Source organism: Leucoraja erinacea, chromosome 5, assembly GCF_028641065.1.
Source record: "Leucoraja erinacea ecotype New England chromosome 5, Leri_hhj_1, whole genome shotgun sequence".
Lineage (NCBI taxonomy): Eukaryota > Metazoa > Chordata > Chondrichthyes > Rajiformes > Rajidae > Leucoraja > Leucoraja erinaceus.
In genome coordinates this window covers 22,523,374-22,539,370 of record NC_073381.1, presented here as the reverse complement: position 1 = coordinate 22,539,370, position 15,997 = coordinate 22,523,374, and the positions used below count along the sequence as shown (strand labels likewise).

The 15,997-nt window shown below is 43.0% G+C and overlaps 2 protein-coding genes and 1 long non-coding RNA gene across 6 annotated transcripts in view; 1 reads left to right on the top strand and 2 right to left on the bottom strand.

The window, feature by feature from the left end:
- Positions 1-9,711, bottom strand: part of acp1 (acid phosphatase 1) — a 28,700-nt gene extending 18,989 nt beyond the window's left edge. The window contains exon 1 of one of the 3 annotated variants that reach the window (XM_055635239.1): positions 9,563-9,711. In XM_055635239.1, coding sequence (XP_055491214.1) covers positions 9,563-9,602 — 40 coding nt within the window. In that variant the 5' untranslated portion in view covers positions 9,603-9,711. The remainder of the gene's footprint in view (positions 1-9,562) is intronic. The other 2 variants (XM_055635241.1, XM_055635240.1) reach the window with 2 other exon arrangements.
- Positions 9,712-9,777: 66 nt separating this feature from the next.
- Positions 9,778-15,997, top strand: part of sh3yl1 (SH3 and SYLF domain containing 1) — a 47,172-nt gene continuing 40,952 nt past the window's right edge. For both annotated transcript variants that reach the window (XM_055635237.1, XM_055635238.1), the window contains exon 1: positions 9,778-9,931. In XM_055635237.1, the coding sequence (XP_055491212.1) occupies position 9,931 (1 nt within the window). In that variant the 5' untranslated portion in view covers positions 9,778-9,930. The remainder of the gene's footprint in view (positions 9,932-15,997) is intronic.
- LOC129697044 (uncharacterized) overlaps positions 11,311-15,997 on the bottom strand; it is an 86,823-nt gene continuing 82,136 nt past the window's right edge. Inside the window, exon 2 of the long non-coding RNA XR_008723440.1 lies at positions 11,311-13,752. This is a non-coding gene — a long non-coding RNA (uncharacterized LOC129697044). The remainder of the gene's footprint in view (positions 13,753-15,997) is intronic.

The following is a 15,997-nucleotide window of genomic DNA, read 5'->3' as shown; positions in this document are numbered from 1 at the left end:
AAGAGTTTGTTGCCAGGGTGAGAGGGGTCAGAGATGATCTTGCCTGCTCACTTCCTGGCCCTTGCAGTGTACAGTTCATCAAATGAGGGAAGGTTGCAGCCAATAACCTCGTCTGCTGATCGGACGATTCGCTGCAGCCTCCAGGTGTTGTGCTTGGTGGTGGAGCCAAACCTGACCAGGATGGAGAAAGTGAGAACAGACTCTCCGATGGCCGTGTAGAATTGGGCCATCATTGCCTGTGGCAGATTGTGCTACCTCAGCTGCCGTAGGAAGTACATCCTCTGTTGTACTTTTTGACTGTGGAGTCGAACGTATCCCCCACTTAAGGTCCTTGGAGATGATGGTACCCAGGAACACAAAAGACTCCACAGATGTGACTGTAGTGTTGTTGATGGTGAGTGGGGTGAGGGGGAGCTCTCCTAAAGCCTACAATCAATTCCACCGTCTTAAGAGCATTGAGCTCCAGGTTGTTGCGATGGCACCAGGACGCCAGCTGTGACACTTCCTGTCTGTAAGCAGATTCCACCCCCATCCTGGATCAGTCAATCAGGGTTGTGTCGTCCGCAAACTTGAGAAGCTTGATAGAGGTGTCTGTGGAGGTGCAGTCGTTGGTGTAGAGAGAGTAGAGGAGAGAGTACGCAGCCTTGCAGTGCTCCTATGCTGAGCGTTTGCGGGTCCGAGATGTGTTTTCCCAGCCTCACATGCTGCTTCCCGTCTGTCAGGAAGCTCGTGATCCACTAACAGAGGGGCTCAACAAACAGGATCCTTGCATAGGTCCCCTGGCGGTCTAGGTGCTGTAGGATGAAGTGTAGGCCCAGGTTGACGGCATCATCCACAGATGTTATGATATTGAAATTGGCCTTTTCCAATTCAGGATAATAATTATTGGATCATTCTCATCCTTTCTCATAACTACCTTGACACGTATTGTGTTATGGTAATAATCTCCGAAATGCTATCCATTGACACTTGAACCATTTGCACAGCTACAGCCCCAATATTACGTCTGGTACTGCCCTTTGTCTAGGACTATCCACATATTAGCTGAAAAAGCTATCATGGATGCACTTTTGAAATTCCATCCCTTCAAAGCCCTTTGAATTAAAATGATCAGTTAATATTGGGAAAGGTAAAATCTCTTATAACACTTCTGGTATTCTAACGTTTCCTTACGGTTTGTCTCCACACCTGCCCCTCTATCTCCTGCTAACTATTAGGAAGTACATCCCCAAAAAAGTGGTTTCCAACTGTCACCCCTAGCCCACTTTGTTTTTTAAAGCCCCAACCAAATAGTTTTATTTGAAGATATTTCATTACTGAGTATTACATTCCTTAATCAATGTTCCAAGGCCATTTATTTTGCATCTGTCAGTCTCATTATGCTTGAAGATTCCATCGCAGTTGCAGTCCTGTCTATCTTTCAAATATGTCTGTGAAAGCAATATCATATTCCCACATGCTGATCCTCTACTTTGGAGAAACCAAATGCTGATCAGATAATCATTTTACGGAACACCTTTTGTACCCTCTCCAAAGCCTCCACATCCTTCCTATATTGGAGTGACTAGAATTCCACACAATGCCGTAAATGCTTCTTGTCATGCAATTACACCATACGCCTTTTCCACCCCATTTACTTGTGTTGCAACTTTCAGGGACATCAAGATCCCTCTATACATGTATGCTGTTAAGATTCCAGTCATTAACTGTACTTCACCTATTACATTTAGTCTCCCAAAATGTGACACCTCACAAAATGCCCAGATTGCCCAAAATATGACACCTCACAATTTCTCTGCCTATATCTGTAATTGATCTTTATCCTGCTTCATGCTCTGACAACCTTCTTCACAGCTAGCAACTGCACTGATTGTTGTGTCAACTGCAAACTTACCAACCAACCAATCTACATTTTCATTAAAGATATTAGTCATAGAGTAATACAACACAGAAGCAGGCCCTTCAGCCCAACTCTTCTATGCTGTCCAAGATGCTCCATCTAAGATAGTCCCATTTGTCTGTGTTTGCTCCATACCCCTCTAAACTTTTCCTACCTGACAAGTATGTTTTAAATTGTGTTTTAGGATCTACATCAACTACCTTTAGCTTGTTCCTTATACCCACCACCCTCTAAGTGAAAAGTTGCCCCTAGGGTTTGTATTAAATCTTGCCCCTCTCAACTTAAACATATGTCCGCTTGTTTTTGATTTCCCTACTCGGGGTAAAAGACTATGGACATTCACCAACTTGGATAACAAAAACTACAGCTCAGCGTTCAACACAATTGGCCTCTCCTAACTGGTTACCAACATCACGGAACTGGGCCTACACTGCACTGAATCCTTGACTTTCCATCAACATACCACAATCTGGCAAATTGGTAGCAATACTTTCTCAATAACCATCAGTGAGGGAGCACCTCAAGGCTGTGTGCTCCGCCCACTGCTCAACTCACTTTATACTCATGACTGTGTAGCCTGACACAGTTCCAACTCCATCTTCAAATTTGCATACGACATCAACGTTGTTGGACGAATTACAGATGACGGTAGGTCAGAGTATAGGAGGGAGATCGATCCACCGACCAAATGATGCAGGAACAACAACCTTGATCAGAACGTCGGTAAGACCGATTGTAGACTTTGAATGAGGAAGGACAACGATTCATAAACGTGTCTTGATTGACAGGAGGATGGTGGAGAGTCAAAAAGCTTTAAATTCCTGGGCTGAAGAGGGCGAGGGAAAGAACACCACGTGCTAGTGAGGACAGGAACAGGGAGATAGGGGGTCTGAATGTGTGGCTGAGGGGCTGATGCAGGGAGCAAGGATTTATTTTAGATGTATAGACCACTGGGATCTCTTCTGGGGTAGGTGTGACCTGTACAAAAGGTTACACCTTAACTGGAGGGGGACTGACATTCTGGCAGGCAGGTTTGCTAGGGCTACACATGTGGCTTTAAACTAAATAGTGGGTGGGAGGGATTGACAAATGGGGAGTATAAAGATGAAGTTGAAGAGGAAGTGGCTACAGAAAAAATTACAAAAGATTCTCAAATTAATAGGAAGGAAAGCTTGAGAATGGACAACAGAGTAAGGTCAGGGCCAATTGCGAGGAGGGAAGTGAATACGGAGGTCATAGTGCTGTATATGAATGCACGAAGTACAAGGAATAAAGTGGACGAGCTTGAGGCTCAGTTAGAAACTGGCAAGTATGATGTTGTGGGAATTACTGAGACATGGCTGCAAGAAAATCAGGGCCTGGAACTGAATATTCAAGGGTATACCTCCTATCGAAAAGACAGACACATGGGCAGAGGGGGTGGGGTTGACCTGTTGGTGAGGAATGAAATTCAGTCCCTTGCAAGGGGTGACATTGAAACGGGAGATGTGGAGTCAGTATGGATAGAACTAAGGAATTGTAAGGGTAAAAAGACCCTAATGGGACTAATAGACAGGCCCCCAAACAGTAGCCTGGACATAGGGTGCAAGTTGAATCAGGAGTTAAAATTGGCATGTAGTAAAAGTAATGCTGTGGTTATGGGAGATTTCAACATGCAGGTAGACCCCAAGAAATGGACTTTGTAGTGTGCCTTGTGATGGATTCTTTGAACAGCTTGTATTGGAGCCTACCAGGGAGAAGGCAATTCTGGATTTAGTGTTATGTAATGAACCGGATTTGATAAAGGACCTCGAGGTTAATGAGCCATTAGGAGGCAGTGACCATAACACGGTCAGGTTTAATCTACAATTGGAGAGGGAGAAGAGTAGATAGGAGGTGTCAGTGTTGCAGTTGAATAATGAGGGGTCATGAGGGAGGAGCTGGCCAAAGTTGACTGGAAAGAAACACTAGCAGGGATGACAGTGGAACAAAAATGGCAGGTGTTTCTGGAATAATACAGAAGGTGCAGGATCAATTCATTCGTAGAGCAAGAAAGATTCCAAGGGGAGAAAGGGACGACCATGGCTGACAAGGGATGTCAGGAACAGTATAAAAAATAAAAAAAAGCGAAGAAGTACAACATAGCAAAGATGAGCGGGAAGCAATGTTTAAAGAACAACAGAAGATAACCAAAAAGACAATACGTGGAGAAAAGATGAGGTACGAAGGTAAGCTAGCCAAGAATATAAAGCAGGATGGTAAAAGCTTCTTTAGGTATGTGAAGAGGAAAAAAATTAGTTAAGACCAAACTTGGACCCTTGAAGACCGAAAAAGGTGAATTTATTATGGGGAACAAGCAAATGGCAGATGAGTTGAACAGGTACTCTGGATCTGTCTTCACTAGGGAGGACACAAACAATCTTCCTGATATAGTAGTGGCTAGAGGATCTGGGGTGACAGAGGAATCTGACAGAAGATTGAGGGGGGATCTCATAGAAATGTACACAATTCTTAAGGGGTTGGACAGGCTAGATGCAGGAAGATTGTTCTCGATGTTGGGGAAGTCCAGGACAAGGGGGTCACAGTTTAAGGATAAAGGGGAAATCTTTCAGGACCGAGATGAGAAAAACATTTTTCACACAGAGAGTGGTGAATCTCTGGAACTCTCTGCCACAGAATGTAGTTGAGGCCAGTTCTTTGGCTATATTTAAGAGGGTTAGATGTGGCCCTTGTGGCTAAAGGGATCAGGGGGTATGGAGAGAAGGCAGGTACAGGATACCGAGTTGGATGATCAGCCATGATATTGAATGGCGGTGCAGGCTCGAAGGGCCGAATGGCCTACCCCTACCCCTGCACCTATTTTCTATGTTTCTGTGAACTGAAGGAAATCCACATTAGGCAGGAAATGGTGTTGTCTATTGTCAAAAATGCTGAACAATGCCCAGTTCATCATGGGTACTGACCTCCCCGCCATTGAAGGGATCTACAGGAGTAGATCCTCAAAATGGCAGCCAACATCAGAGACAATAGACAATAGGTGCTGGAGTAGGCCATTCAACCCTTCGAGCCAGCACCGCCATTCAATGTGATCATGGCTGATCATCCCCAATCAGTACCCCGTCCCTGCCTTCTCCCCATATCCCCTGACTGCGCTATCTTTAAGAGCCCTATCTAGTTCTCTCTTGAAAGTATCCAGAGAACCGGCCTCCACCGCCCTCTGAGGCAGAGAATTCCAGACTCACAACTCTCTGTGAGAAAAAGTGTTTCCTTGTCTCCGTTCTAAATGGCTTACCCCTTATTTTTAAACTGTGGCCCCTGGTTCTGGACTCCCCCAACATCGGGAACATGTTTCCTGCCTCTAGCATGTCCAAACCCTTAACAATCTTATATTTTTCAATAAGATATCCTCTCATCCTTCTAAACTCCAGAGTGTACAGAGTATGCCGCTCCATTCTCTCAGCATATGACAGTCCCGCCATCCCAGGAATTAACCTTGTAAACCTACGCTGCACTCCCTCAATAGCACCACCCTGTCATTTCACTCCCGCCATCAGTAAAATGGTTTAGGAGCCTGATAATAATAATAACTTTTATTGTCATTGCACAGAGGTACAACGGGATTTGGTATGCAGCTTCCATACGATGTAATAACTTAATTAGCTAAAAATTTAGACACCCAGAGAAACATGATTAAAAAAAAAAGTTAAAACAGTATAAAGAGCAAATAGGTCTGTGCCGGCTCGATGTGCAACGTGACCATCCGAGGGAGACAGTTCATTGGGGGGGGCATTCAGCAGGGCTAGTTCAGAGCAGCTATAGCGCTGGGGATGAAATTGTTCCTAACTCTGGCGGTGCGGGCGTAGAAGGCCTTGTAACGTCTGCCGGATGGTAGAAGGGCGTGAGGAGTCTTTGTGAATGCTGATCTCCTTCTTGTATTGTAGATGCCCTCCAAGGCTGGTAGCTGTGTCCCAATTATCTTCTGCGCTCTGTGGACGACCCACTGAAGAGCTCTCCTCTCTGCCTCTGTGCTGCTGAGATACCACACAGAGACGCCATATGTTAGGATGCTCTCTGTGGTGCAGCGGTAGACGATTGTCAGCAACTGTTGGGGCAGACCAGCCTTTTTCAGTGTTCTCAGGAAGAACAGTCATTGCTGTGCCTTCTTGACCAGCGCAGCGGTGTTGGTGGACCATGTGAGATCCTCTGAAATGTGTGTGCCCAGAAACCTAAAGCTGGACACTCTCTCCACACATAGAAACATAGAAATTAAGTGCAGGAGTAGGCCATTCGAGCTTGCACCGCCATTCAATATGATCATGGCTGATCATCCAACTCAGTATCCACTGTCCCATTGATAAAGATTGGATCGTATTCCCCATTATGTGTCCTTCTAAAGTTGATAATCAGCTCCTTGGTCTTAGAGGTGTTTAGGGACAGGTTGTTATCTGAGCACCAGTCCGCCAGGTTCTGCACCTCCGTTGTGTCGTCTGCAAACTTGACAATAATGTTGGTGTCGAATGCAGGAACACAGTCGTGTGTGAAGAGGGAGTAGAGCATGGGGCTCAGTACACAGCCCTGTGGTGTGCTGGTACTCAGTGTGATAGTGGAGGACAGGTGCGGGCCCAGTCTCACTGCCTGCGGTCGCTCCATCAGGAAATTAAGGATCCAGTCGCATATCGACGAGCCGAGGTCTACCTGGTGGAGTTTGGTGGTGAGCTTGGTGGGGATGACCATGTTGAAGGCAGAGCTGTAGTCTATGAAAAGCATCCTCACGTACATGCCCTGTCTTTCCAGGTGAGTCAGGACAGTATGAAGAGCCAGAGAGATGGCATCCTCTGTGGATCTATTTGCCCTGTATGCAAATTGATGCGAGTCCAGTGAGGCAGGGATGCTGGAGTTGATGTGCGAGAGGACCAGCCTTTCAAAGCACTTCATGGTTATTGGTGTTAAGGCAACCGGACGGTAGTCGTTCAGGTTGGTCATTTTTGTATTTTTCGGCACTGGCACTTGGGGACCGTTGCCAGAGATAGAGATAGGTTAAAGATCCTGGTGAATACCTCACCAGCTGTACAGCACAGTCCCTAAGTACCCTCCCTTGGACTCCGTCCGGGCCTGCAGCCTTGCGTGGATTGACCTTACGCAGAGTGCAATGTACATTCTGTGTGCTCAATGTTAAGACCTGTCCCTCCACCATGGCCGGGGTTATTCCACTCCTGGTTGTGTTGCCAGTTTCAAAGCGAGCAAAGAAGGTGTTAAGCTCGTTGGCCAGTGTGATATCACTGTGGGGGCAGGCGGGGCTGCTCTTGTAGTCAGTGATGTCCCTGACACCCTGATAACTAACATCCAGGTTCAGGACCATCAGGCCACTAAACACTACATTCTTCAATTAAGCTCCAAACTACACAGGCTTAAGGACTTTGTTTTTGTCTTTGCACTATTATAGTTCGTTTATAGAACTTCTCTTGTTTTTTTTTTTAAAAGTAATGTTTACAGAGTACTATGTTCACATATCTGTTGTGTGCTAAAGTAAGAATTTCATTATTCGGGTCCTATGACAATAAAACACTCTTGATTTTTGAACTGGTGTGCTGCAATGCCGAGAACTAAATTCTGCACTGCATATCCTTCTCTTTGCTCTACCTATTGTACTCGAGTTTGACATGATTGAATTTATGTATAGTATTATCTGATTTCAATGGATAGCATACAAAACAAAGCTTTACATTGTACCTAGGTACACGTGAATAACCTAATAAACCTATACTTGGAATTTCTGGAATTCAGCTGCACAGAGCCAACTCCAATCAATTTTAGTTCAGCTTATTGTCACGAGGTACAGTTTTGTTGCGTGCTAACCATACAAACGGAAGCTATAAGATGTGTTTTTCTGTGACATTGATAAAGTGATAGACATTGACCCAGGAAGTTCCTTGTTGTAGCGACATGGGCGGCACAGTGGTAGATTTGCTACCTTACAGCGTCAGAGACCCAGGTTCGATCCCGACTATGGGTGCTGTCTGTACGGTGTTTGTACATTGTTCCTGTGACTGCATGGGTTTTCTCTTAGTGCTCCGGTTTCCTCCCACACTCCAAAAAAGTGAAGGGTTGTTGTATCCCCACCCACTCTCCCTGACCCTCCCCACCCTAGTTGTTGTACTAGTTTCACTATCATCCTGGTGAGTTTCATTGTCTGTATAACTCATTTTCACCTAGCCCACAGCCAACAATGTCCCGTCTCTTTTATCGTTACTTTTTTGCATATATTTCATTCATTGGTTCTACATTTCCATCTATATCCGTTTCCCTTTCCCCTCTCAGTCTGAAGAACTGAAACAACACCTGTTCCTTTTCTCCAGAGATGCTGTCTGACCTGCTGAGTTACTCCAGTATTTTGGGTCTATCTTCAGTTTAAACCAGCATCTGTAGTTCCTTCCTACAAGAGTTGTCGATTAATTGGCTTTGATAAAATTGTCCCTAGTGTGTAGGGACAATAGGGAAGATTCAAACAAGAGGACGTGACTTCAGAATTAAGGGACAGAAGTTTAGGGGTAATATGAGGGGGAACTTCTTTACGCAGAGAGTGGTGGCGGTGTGGAATGAGCTCCCAGTGGAAGTGGTGGAGGCAGGTTCATTGGTATCATTTAAAAATAAATTGGATAGGCATATGGATGAGAAGGGAATGGAGGGTTATGGTACGAGTGCAGGCAGGTGGGACTAAGGGGAAAAAAATTTGTTCGGCATGGACTTGTAGGGCCGAGATGGCCTGTTTCCGTGCTGTAATTGTTATATGGTTGTTATATGTGTAGGAAGGAACTGCAGATGCTGGCTTAAACCGATGATAGTGTAGGATGGTGCTAGTCAGAGTGTGGTGAATCTGCGGAATTCTTGGCCATAGAGGCCAAGTCAGTGGATATAATTAAGGCAGAGATAGATAGATTTTTGATTAGTACGGGTGTCAGAGGTTATGGGGGAAACAGGAGAATGGGGTTAGGAGGGAGAGATGGATCAGCCATGATTGAATGCGTCAGAAAGAACTGCAGATGCTGGTTTAAATCGAAGGTAGACACAAAATGCTGGAGTAACTCAGGGGGGACAGGCAGAATCACTGTGGAGAAGGAATGGGTGACGTTTCGGGTCGAGACCCTTCGTCTAGCTATGATTGAATGGCGGAGTAGACGATGGCCGAATGGCCTAATTCTGCACCTATACCTTATGATCTTAGTGTGCGGGGGACGCGAAGGGCCTGTTCACAGATACTAGAGGAGCCTGTTCCCACGCTGTAGGGCTGCCTGGCGCCGGTGCGGCCGCGCGCCCCGAGTAGCCCGGAACGCGCAGTTGGCGGCCAACCGCCGCCGCTCGAACCCCCAACCGCCGCCGCTCGAACCTCCAACCGCCGCCGCTCGAACCCCCAACCGCCGCCGCTCGAACCCCCAACCGCCGCCGCTCGAACCCCCAACCGCCGCCGCTCGAACCCCCAACCGCCGCCGCTCGAACCCCCAACCGCCGCCGCTCGAACCCCCAACCGCCGCCGCTCGAACCCCCAACCGCCGCCGCTCGAACCCCGGGGAACCGCGCTCATCCCCGGGCTGCACGGGTGCTCGGCGCCGGCAGTAATCGCCCGCCTGGTTCGCAGGCAAACATTCACACACCGTAAATATTATTTGCAGCGGATTGAATGCTTACCCAAACACACGAAAAGCACCGACTGTTGTCCACCCGCCATCTTCACCGGGTCCTTTTTTTTTTTACCGCCGCTGGTGCCTTCCCTCCTGCCTGATCAGTTAGCCTCGCAACCAACCCACCCCCCGGGTAAGACCTCATTGGCTGCAATATCATCGTATTTTATAACTTATTTTCAAACACGAGCTGAAATTAGCCCCATCGGCCTCTGGCAACTTTATGGCAGCTTCACGGAGAGCTACGATGAGGCCCACGTTACGTCCATTAGGAAGTGGACAGGTAGGCAGGTGTACAGAGGAAAGGAGCGAGGTAGACGTGGGGCGCACTGATAGTTTACCTTTAACCATTTTACTGGAGTATTTCTTGTAAAAAGTAAGTCCTTCATTTTCTTTGGGCGTGTGCTTTAGAAGAAACACTTTCTGTGCGTTTTCCAATTGCACCATAGTTGTTGTTTGGTGCAATGTAACGTCCGAATAATGTTATAGAATAGAGGACAGTACAGGGACAGGCCCTTTGCTCCACCATATATGTGCTGAACACTATACCAAGTTGAACAAACCCATTCTGACTGTACATGAACCATCTTCCGTCATTCACTGTATATTCATACCTTATCTAAAAAAATCAAATATCACTATTGTATCTGCTTCCTCCACCACCACCTGCACCCCGTAAATCTATGCCCTTGAGTATTTGTGATTAGTACAGATGTCAGGGGTAATGGGGAGAAGGCAGGAAAATGGGGTTGAGAGGGAAAGATAGATCAGCCATGATTGAATGGTGGGGTAAACTTGATGGTCTAAGTCTGTTGACAACACTGGGATTGTCAAACGGGCCCATCAGCGACTGCATTTCCTGAGGAAACTCAAAACAGGCCTCGCTCCCCACCAACATCCTCAGGACTTTTTACAGGGGCATGGCGGAGTCTGTACTCACGTACTGCATAAACACGTGGTACTGCAACTGCTCAGACAGGGAGGCTCTGCAGAGGGTAGTGAGGGGAGCAGAGAGAATCATTGGCATCTCCCTACCCTCGGTACAAGAACTGTTCCAGAGCCGCTGTCTGAAAAAAGCTCTGAGAATAGTTAAGGACAAACTGAACCCCCTCCACACACACCTGGATCTCCTGCCATCAAGCAAGAGATACCGTAGCATCAAAGCTAAACAGCTTCCTGCCACAGGCTGTGAGGCTGCTAAACAGTCACTCTGTACTCACAGTCACCTGATTCTGCGGCTTTGCACTGACATTTTAATAACTCTGGCACTGGCCACTCAAATCAGCTGCCCTGGACATTTTAATGATTGTTTTTATTGTATTTTAATGTTGCTGTTTTACCTGCTTTAAATTATTTATACTGTTTCATCAGGGACTGGATTGTTTTTACTGTTATTATGTGTGAAATGTTTTAAGTTTCATGTGCGATGCTCCGGTATTCCCTGGGAAACGTCTTCTCATTTTGCACTGTACAACTGTTGCTTTGCAAGATGACAATAAAGGTTGATTGATTGATTGCTTCTTATCACATGAACTTATTTTCATTCCTGGAAAAAAGGTTCTGACCATCTAGCCTATCTATGCCTCATCATTTCATATACTTCTACCAGGTCTCCCCTCAGTTCTGACTTTCCAAGGAGTGTTCAAAACACCTTGGATTCTTGGACTATTCTCGATCGGACTTCACTGTCTTTACCTTGCACTAAACATTATTCCCTTTTCATATATCTATATACTGTAAATGACTCAATTGTAATCATGTTTTGTGTTTCTGCTGACTGGTTAGCACGCAACAAAAGCATTTCACTGTACCTTGCTACACGTGACAATAAACTAAACTAAGCCACTTGGTTTAGATAAACTTTCTCTGCATTTCCTTTGCCTCTCTCACCTTAAAGCTATGCCTTTTAGTCTTTGACAATTTCTCTTTTCGAGAAGGGTTCTATATAATTCCCGTACTTCCCCCAACCTTTGATGCTTCAGAGAAAACAATCCAAATATGTCCAATCTCTCCTTACAGCTAATATCCTTTAATCCAACCAGCATTCTAGCAAACCTATTCTGCACATTGAACAAAGCTGCTATACAAACAGCCTGACTCTTGCACTGTGCCCTTACTGATAAAGGCAAGCATACTATAAGACCTCTTTACCACCATATACACGTGTTGTCACTTTCAGGGAGCAGATAGAACAATATAGCACAAGAACAGGCCCTGTGGCCCACAATGTCTGTGCCAAACATGATGCCAAGATAAACTACTCCCATCTGCCTGCACATATCCATACCCCTCCATTCCCTGCATATCAACCTGCGTATCCAAAAGCCTCTTCAATTGCACAATTGCATCTGCTTCTAACACCATCCCTGGCATTGTGCTCCAGCCACCCACCACCCTCTGTGTATACCCAGCACATCTCTGCCCCTTACACCTTAAAACTTTGCCCTCTTTAACATTTCCACCCTGGGGGAAAGGTTCTGACTATCTACCCTGTCTGTGTACCTCATAATTTCATATACTTCTATCAGGTTCCAGAGAAAACAATCCTAGTTTGTTCAACCTCTATAGTTAGTAACCTCTAATCCAGGCAGTATTCTGGTAAACCCTCTCCAAGGCTTTCAAGTCCTTTCTGTAATGGGTTGATCACAATTGTATGCACTACTCCAAATGCAGCCTAACCAAAGTACTGTAAAGTTACAACATGACTTCCTGATTCTTGTACTCAAGCAATGGACATGAACACCAAGGTCCCCCTGTTCATCAATGTTGTTCGGCATCTTGTCATTATACTTTCCCTTTTGATCACCCAAAGTACAACACCTTGTACTGGCTCAGATTAAACTTACCTGCCATAGCTCTGCTCATATCTGTAACAGATATATGATTGTATCCTTTGACAGCCTTCCTCTGTCCACAACGCCACAAAGTTTGGTGTTGTCTGCAAACTATGTCATTAGGTAGGTACTATAATAGCATAATAAATTAACTATAATAAATTCACCTTTTTCGGTCTTCAAGGGTCCAACTTTGGTCTTAACTAATTTGTTCCTCTTCACATACCTAAATAAGCTTTTACTATCCTGCTTTATATTCTTGGCTAGCTTACCTTTGTACCTCATCTTTTCTTCCCGTATTGTCTTTTTGGTTATCTTATGTTGTTCTTTAAACATTACCCAATCCTCTTGCTTCCCGCTCATCTTTGCTACGTGGTATTTTTTACTGCCTCCGGACGTCCCTTGTAATTCAAAACATTTTGAAGTTTGTTGCTTTGCAGAGATGCATTTCACAGTAATAAGCAAAACCTTTGATGAATTTGGCTTTTAGTGCTCTGAATGGCCATATTTCAAAGAATGCAAAGGTGGTTACTCTTGGTGTCCACCCTATTTTAGAGTAACCACCGTTACATGACAATGGTAAATTAAGACCAAATAACTTGATGTCCACCAACACACGCGTAACACCAGCATTTTGCAGTATCTATATATATATTTTCATCAAATTATGTACCTGCAGTCTCTGATTATGTATGGACAATTACCACCATAAAGTGTATTCAAAACATGAGAAAGAAATTACATAAAAAGAAATCCAGGAAGAAACGGGGGCTATTTTCATTTTGGTGGCCACACTTGGACACTGTAATGCGCGTAACGCACGTTTCACTAGATAACAGGAATATTGCTCATTTGGTCACATACTCCATGTTTATAGCAAAAAAGTAAATTTGTATGTTGAAAAACAGCAAAAGTGAAGAAATCAGCTATCATGCTTTAGAAACAATTGGCTTTCTAAATTTCATGTAATAGTGGTTATGGTGGACACCAAACGTAGTGTAAAAAAACGCATTGGAACGCAGGAACTTTGGACAAGGAATTTTGTTCATTCATGAAATTTTCTCAAACTTCATGAACTATCTCTCCGTGTCATACTGCTGCTGTGAGGGATTTTGATTCATCTGAATCATGTTGAAATTATTTATTTGTGAACTTCAGTTTTATGTGTGATGTCACACTTTTTGTACCCAGTATTGCAAAAACACACATATGCTTTCCTTTTGTATTTGACCCAATTAAAACCTCTCTGACTATCAAAGATTCCCTTACCTTGGTATCCGTATCCCTCCTTGCATAAACATGTCAGCCCTTTGGCACACTTTTGGCACGCCAATTGATAAAACGGGAAAAAGAACACACGATTCTAAAGATTAAATCAGATAGAGGGGAATTATTAACATTACCTAATGATATCAATAAAAGATTCGCTCAATTTTATCAGAATTTGTATACATTTAAAACGTTAACAGCCAATAATAAAGTTACAGAGTTCTTGGATAATTGTAATCTTCCAAAACTAGAGTTGAAGGAACAAGAGGAATTGGGAGCACAAATCTCAATTAAGGAAATAGAAGACACACTAAACTCATTAAAGAATGGAAAAACACCAGGTCCAGACGGATTTAGTAATGAATTTTATAAACGTTTTTACAACATAATTACACCACGTTTACAGAAAATGTATACATATGCTTTTAAGGAACAAATCTTACCTAAAACACTAGCAGAATCAACGATTACATTAATACTTAAAAAAGATAAAGATATAGAAGAACCTGGATCATACAGAGCTATTGCATTGTTAAATACAGTTCAAAAAATACTAGCGAAAACACTAGCTAGAAGACTAAGTAAATACGTTAGTAAATTAATAAATGCGGATCAAACGGGGTTCATACTTAAGAGACAATCATCTAATAATCTGAGACGTCTGCTCAATATAATGCACTCACATAAAACTGAAGAACAAGACTTATCAATTATTTAATTGGACGCAGAAAAAGCATTCGATCAAGTGGAATGGGACTACCTGGTTAAAGTATTGCAAAAATTTCAAATGGGAGAGAATTTCATTTTATGGATAAAATTATTATATAATAAACCTATGGCTAGAATATTAACTAATAATATATTATCTACGAAATTCCAATTATCAAGGGGCAATAGACAAGGATGCTCACTATCACCGCTGTTTGCTCTTGTAATTGAACCTTTAGCTGAAATAATCAGAACACCTATAATACAAAATATTCAAATAATAAAATATCTTTATACGCAGACAATGTACTATTGTACATCACAAAACCCCAAATTAGCATACCAAACATTAAACCTAATTGAGGATTTTGGATCTTTCTCAGGATACAGAATAAACTGGAATAGAAGTGAAATTATGTCGATAAAACCTAAAGACTCAACACAGCTCTTAAAATTCCCTTTTAAAATAGCTACAGAATTTTTTTTTAAATAATAAATATTTGGGAATTGAAATCACTAGAAAATATCAAGCTATGTTTAATGCAAATTGTAGTCCCTTACTTAAGAAATTAAATGCTTTAATCAACTTCTGGAAAACGCTTCCGATGTCTTTAATAGGGCGAATAAATGCTATAAAAAAGATTTTTCTACCACAAATTCTATACCTATTCCAGTCAATTCTAATATACCTACCAAAAAAGTTTTCAAAAAACTGGACTCAGACATTACAAATTTTATATGGGACTATAAATCCCACAGAATACAAAGAACACACTTGAACAAACCTAAAGAATTGGGTGATTTAGCACTTCCTAACTTTATGTACTATTATTGGGCAGTAAATATCAAAAACATGATTCACCTGCTGGACAATTCTGTCCAGCAGGTGGATTGGATTGTAATGGAGAGAGAGGACTGCTCCCCTTGCAATATTGGAGCGATCCTCCTCTCACCAATGAACCTGAATAACACAAAATACAATAAAAATCCAATTATACATAGTACAATTAGAACTTGGAAACAAATAAAACATACCCTAAAATTAAGAAATCTATCTCTTTTATCTCCAATAGTTAATAACCCGTCGTTTAAACCTTCTATAGATAAATCATTTACACAATGGGAAAGAATAGGAATTAAAACGCTCGGAGACATGTATGAAACTGGAAAATTATTATCATTCCAACAATTACAATTAAAATACAATTTGAGAAATAATCATTATTTTAAATATTTTCAAATATGTGACTGTCTGAAAAATTATTTACAAACTAAACATATTCACCGAATTTTGGGTAATTTCTTTCAAAGTGGAACCACTGCTCCTTAACGCGTCTAATCCTGTTGTAATGTGCTTTACCCCAATTTAATACTTTCCTCCAATCCAGATTTATCCTTATTAAAGCCTTGGCTTTTATTATTTATCTATATTAAAACAACCTATTACAGGGAAAGTTGGCATGTAAATATGTCATTGATGAATTATATAATAATTGTAAGCAATTCAATTCTTTGCCACTGTTCCAGTTCTTTAAATCCTGTTCAGCGCATTTTGTCTTTTCCAACAATTTACCTAATTTGGGAAATTAGAAACCTAGAAAATAGGTGCAGGAGTAGGCCATTCAGCCCTT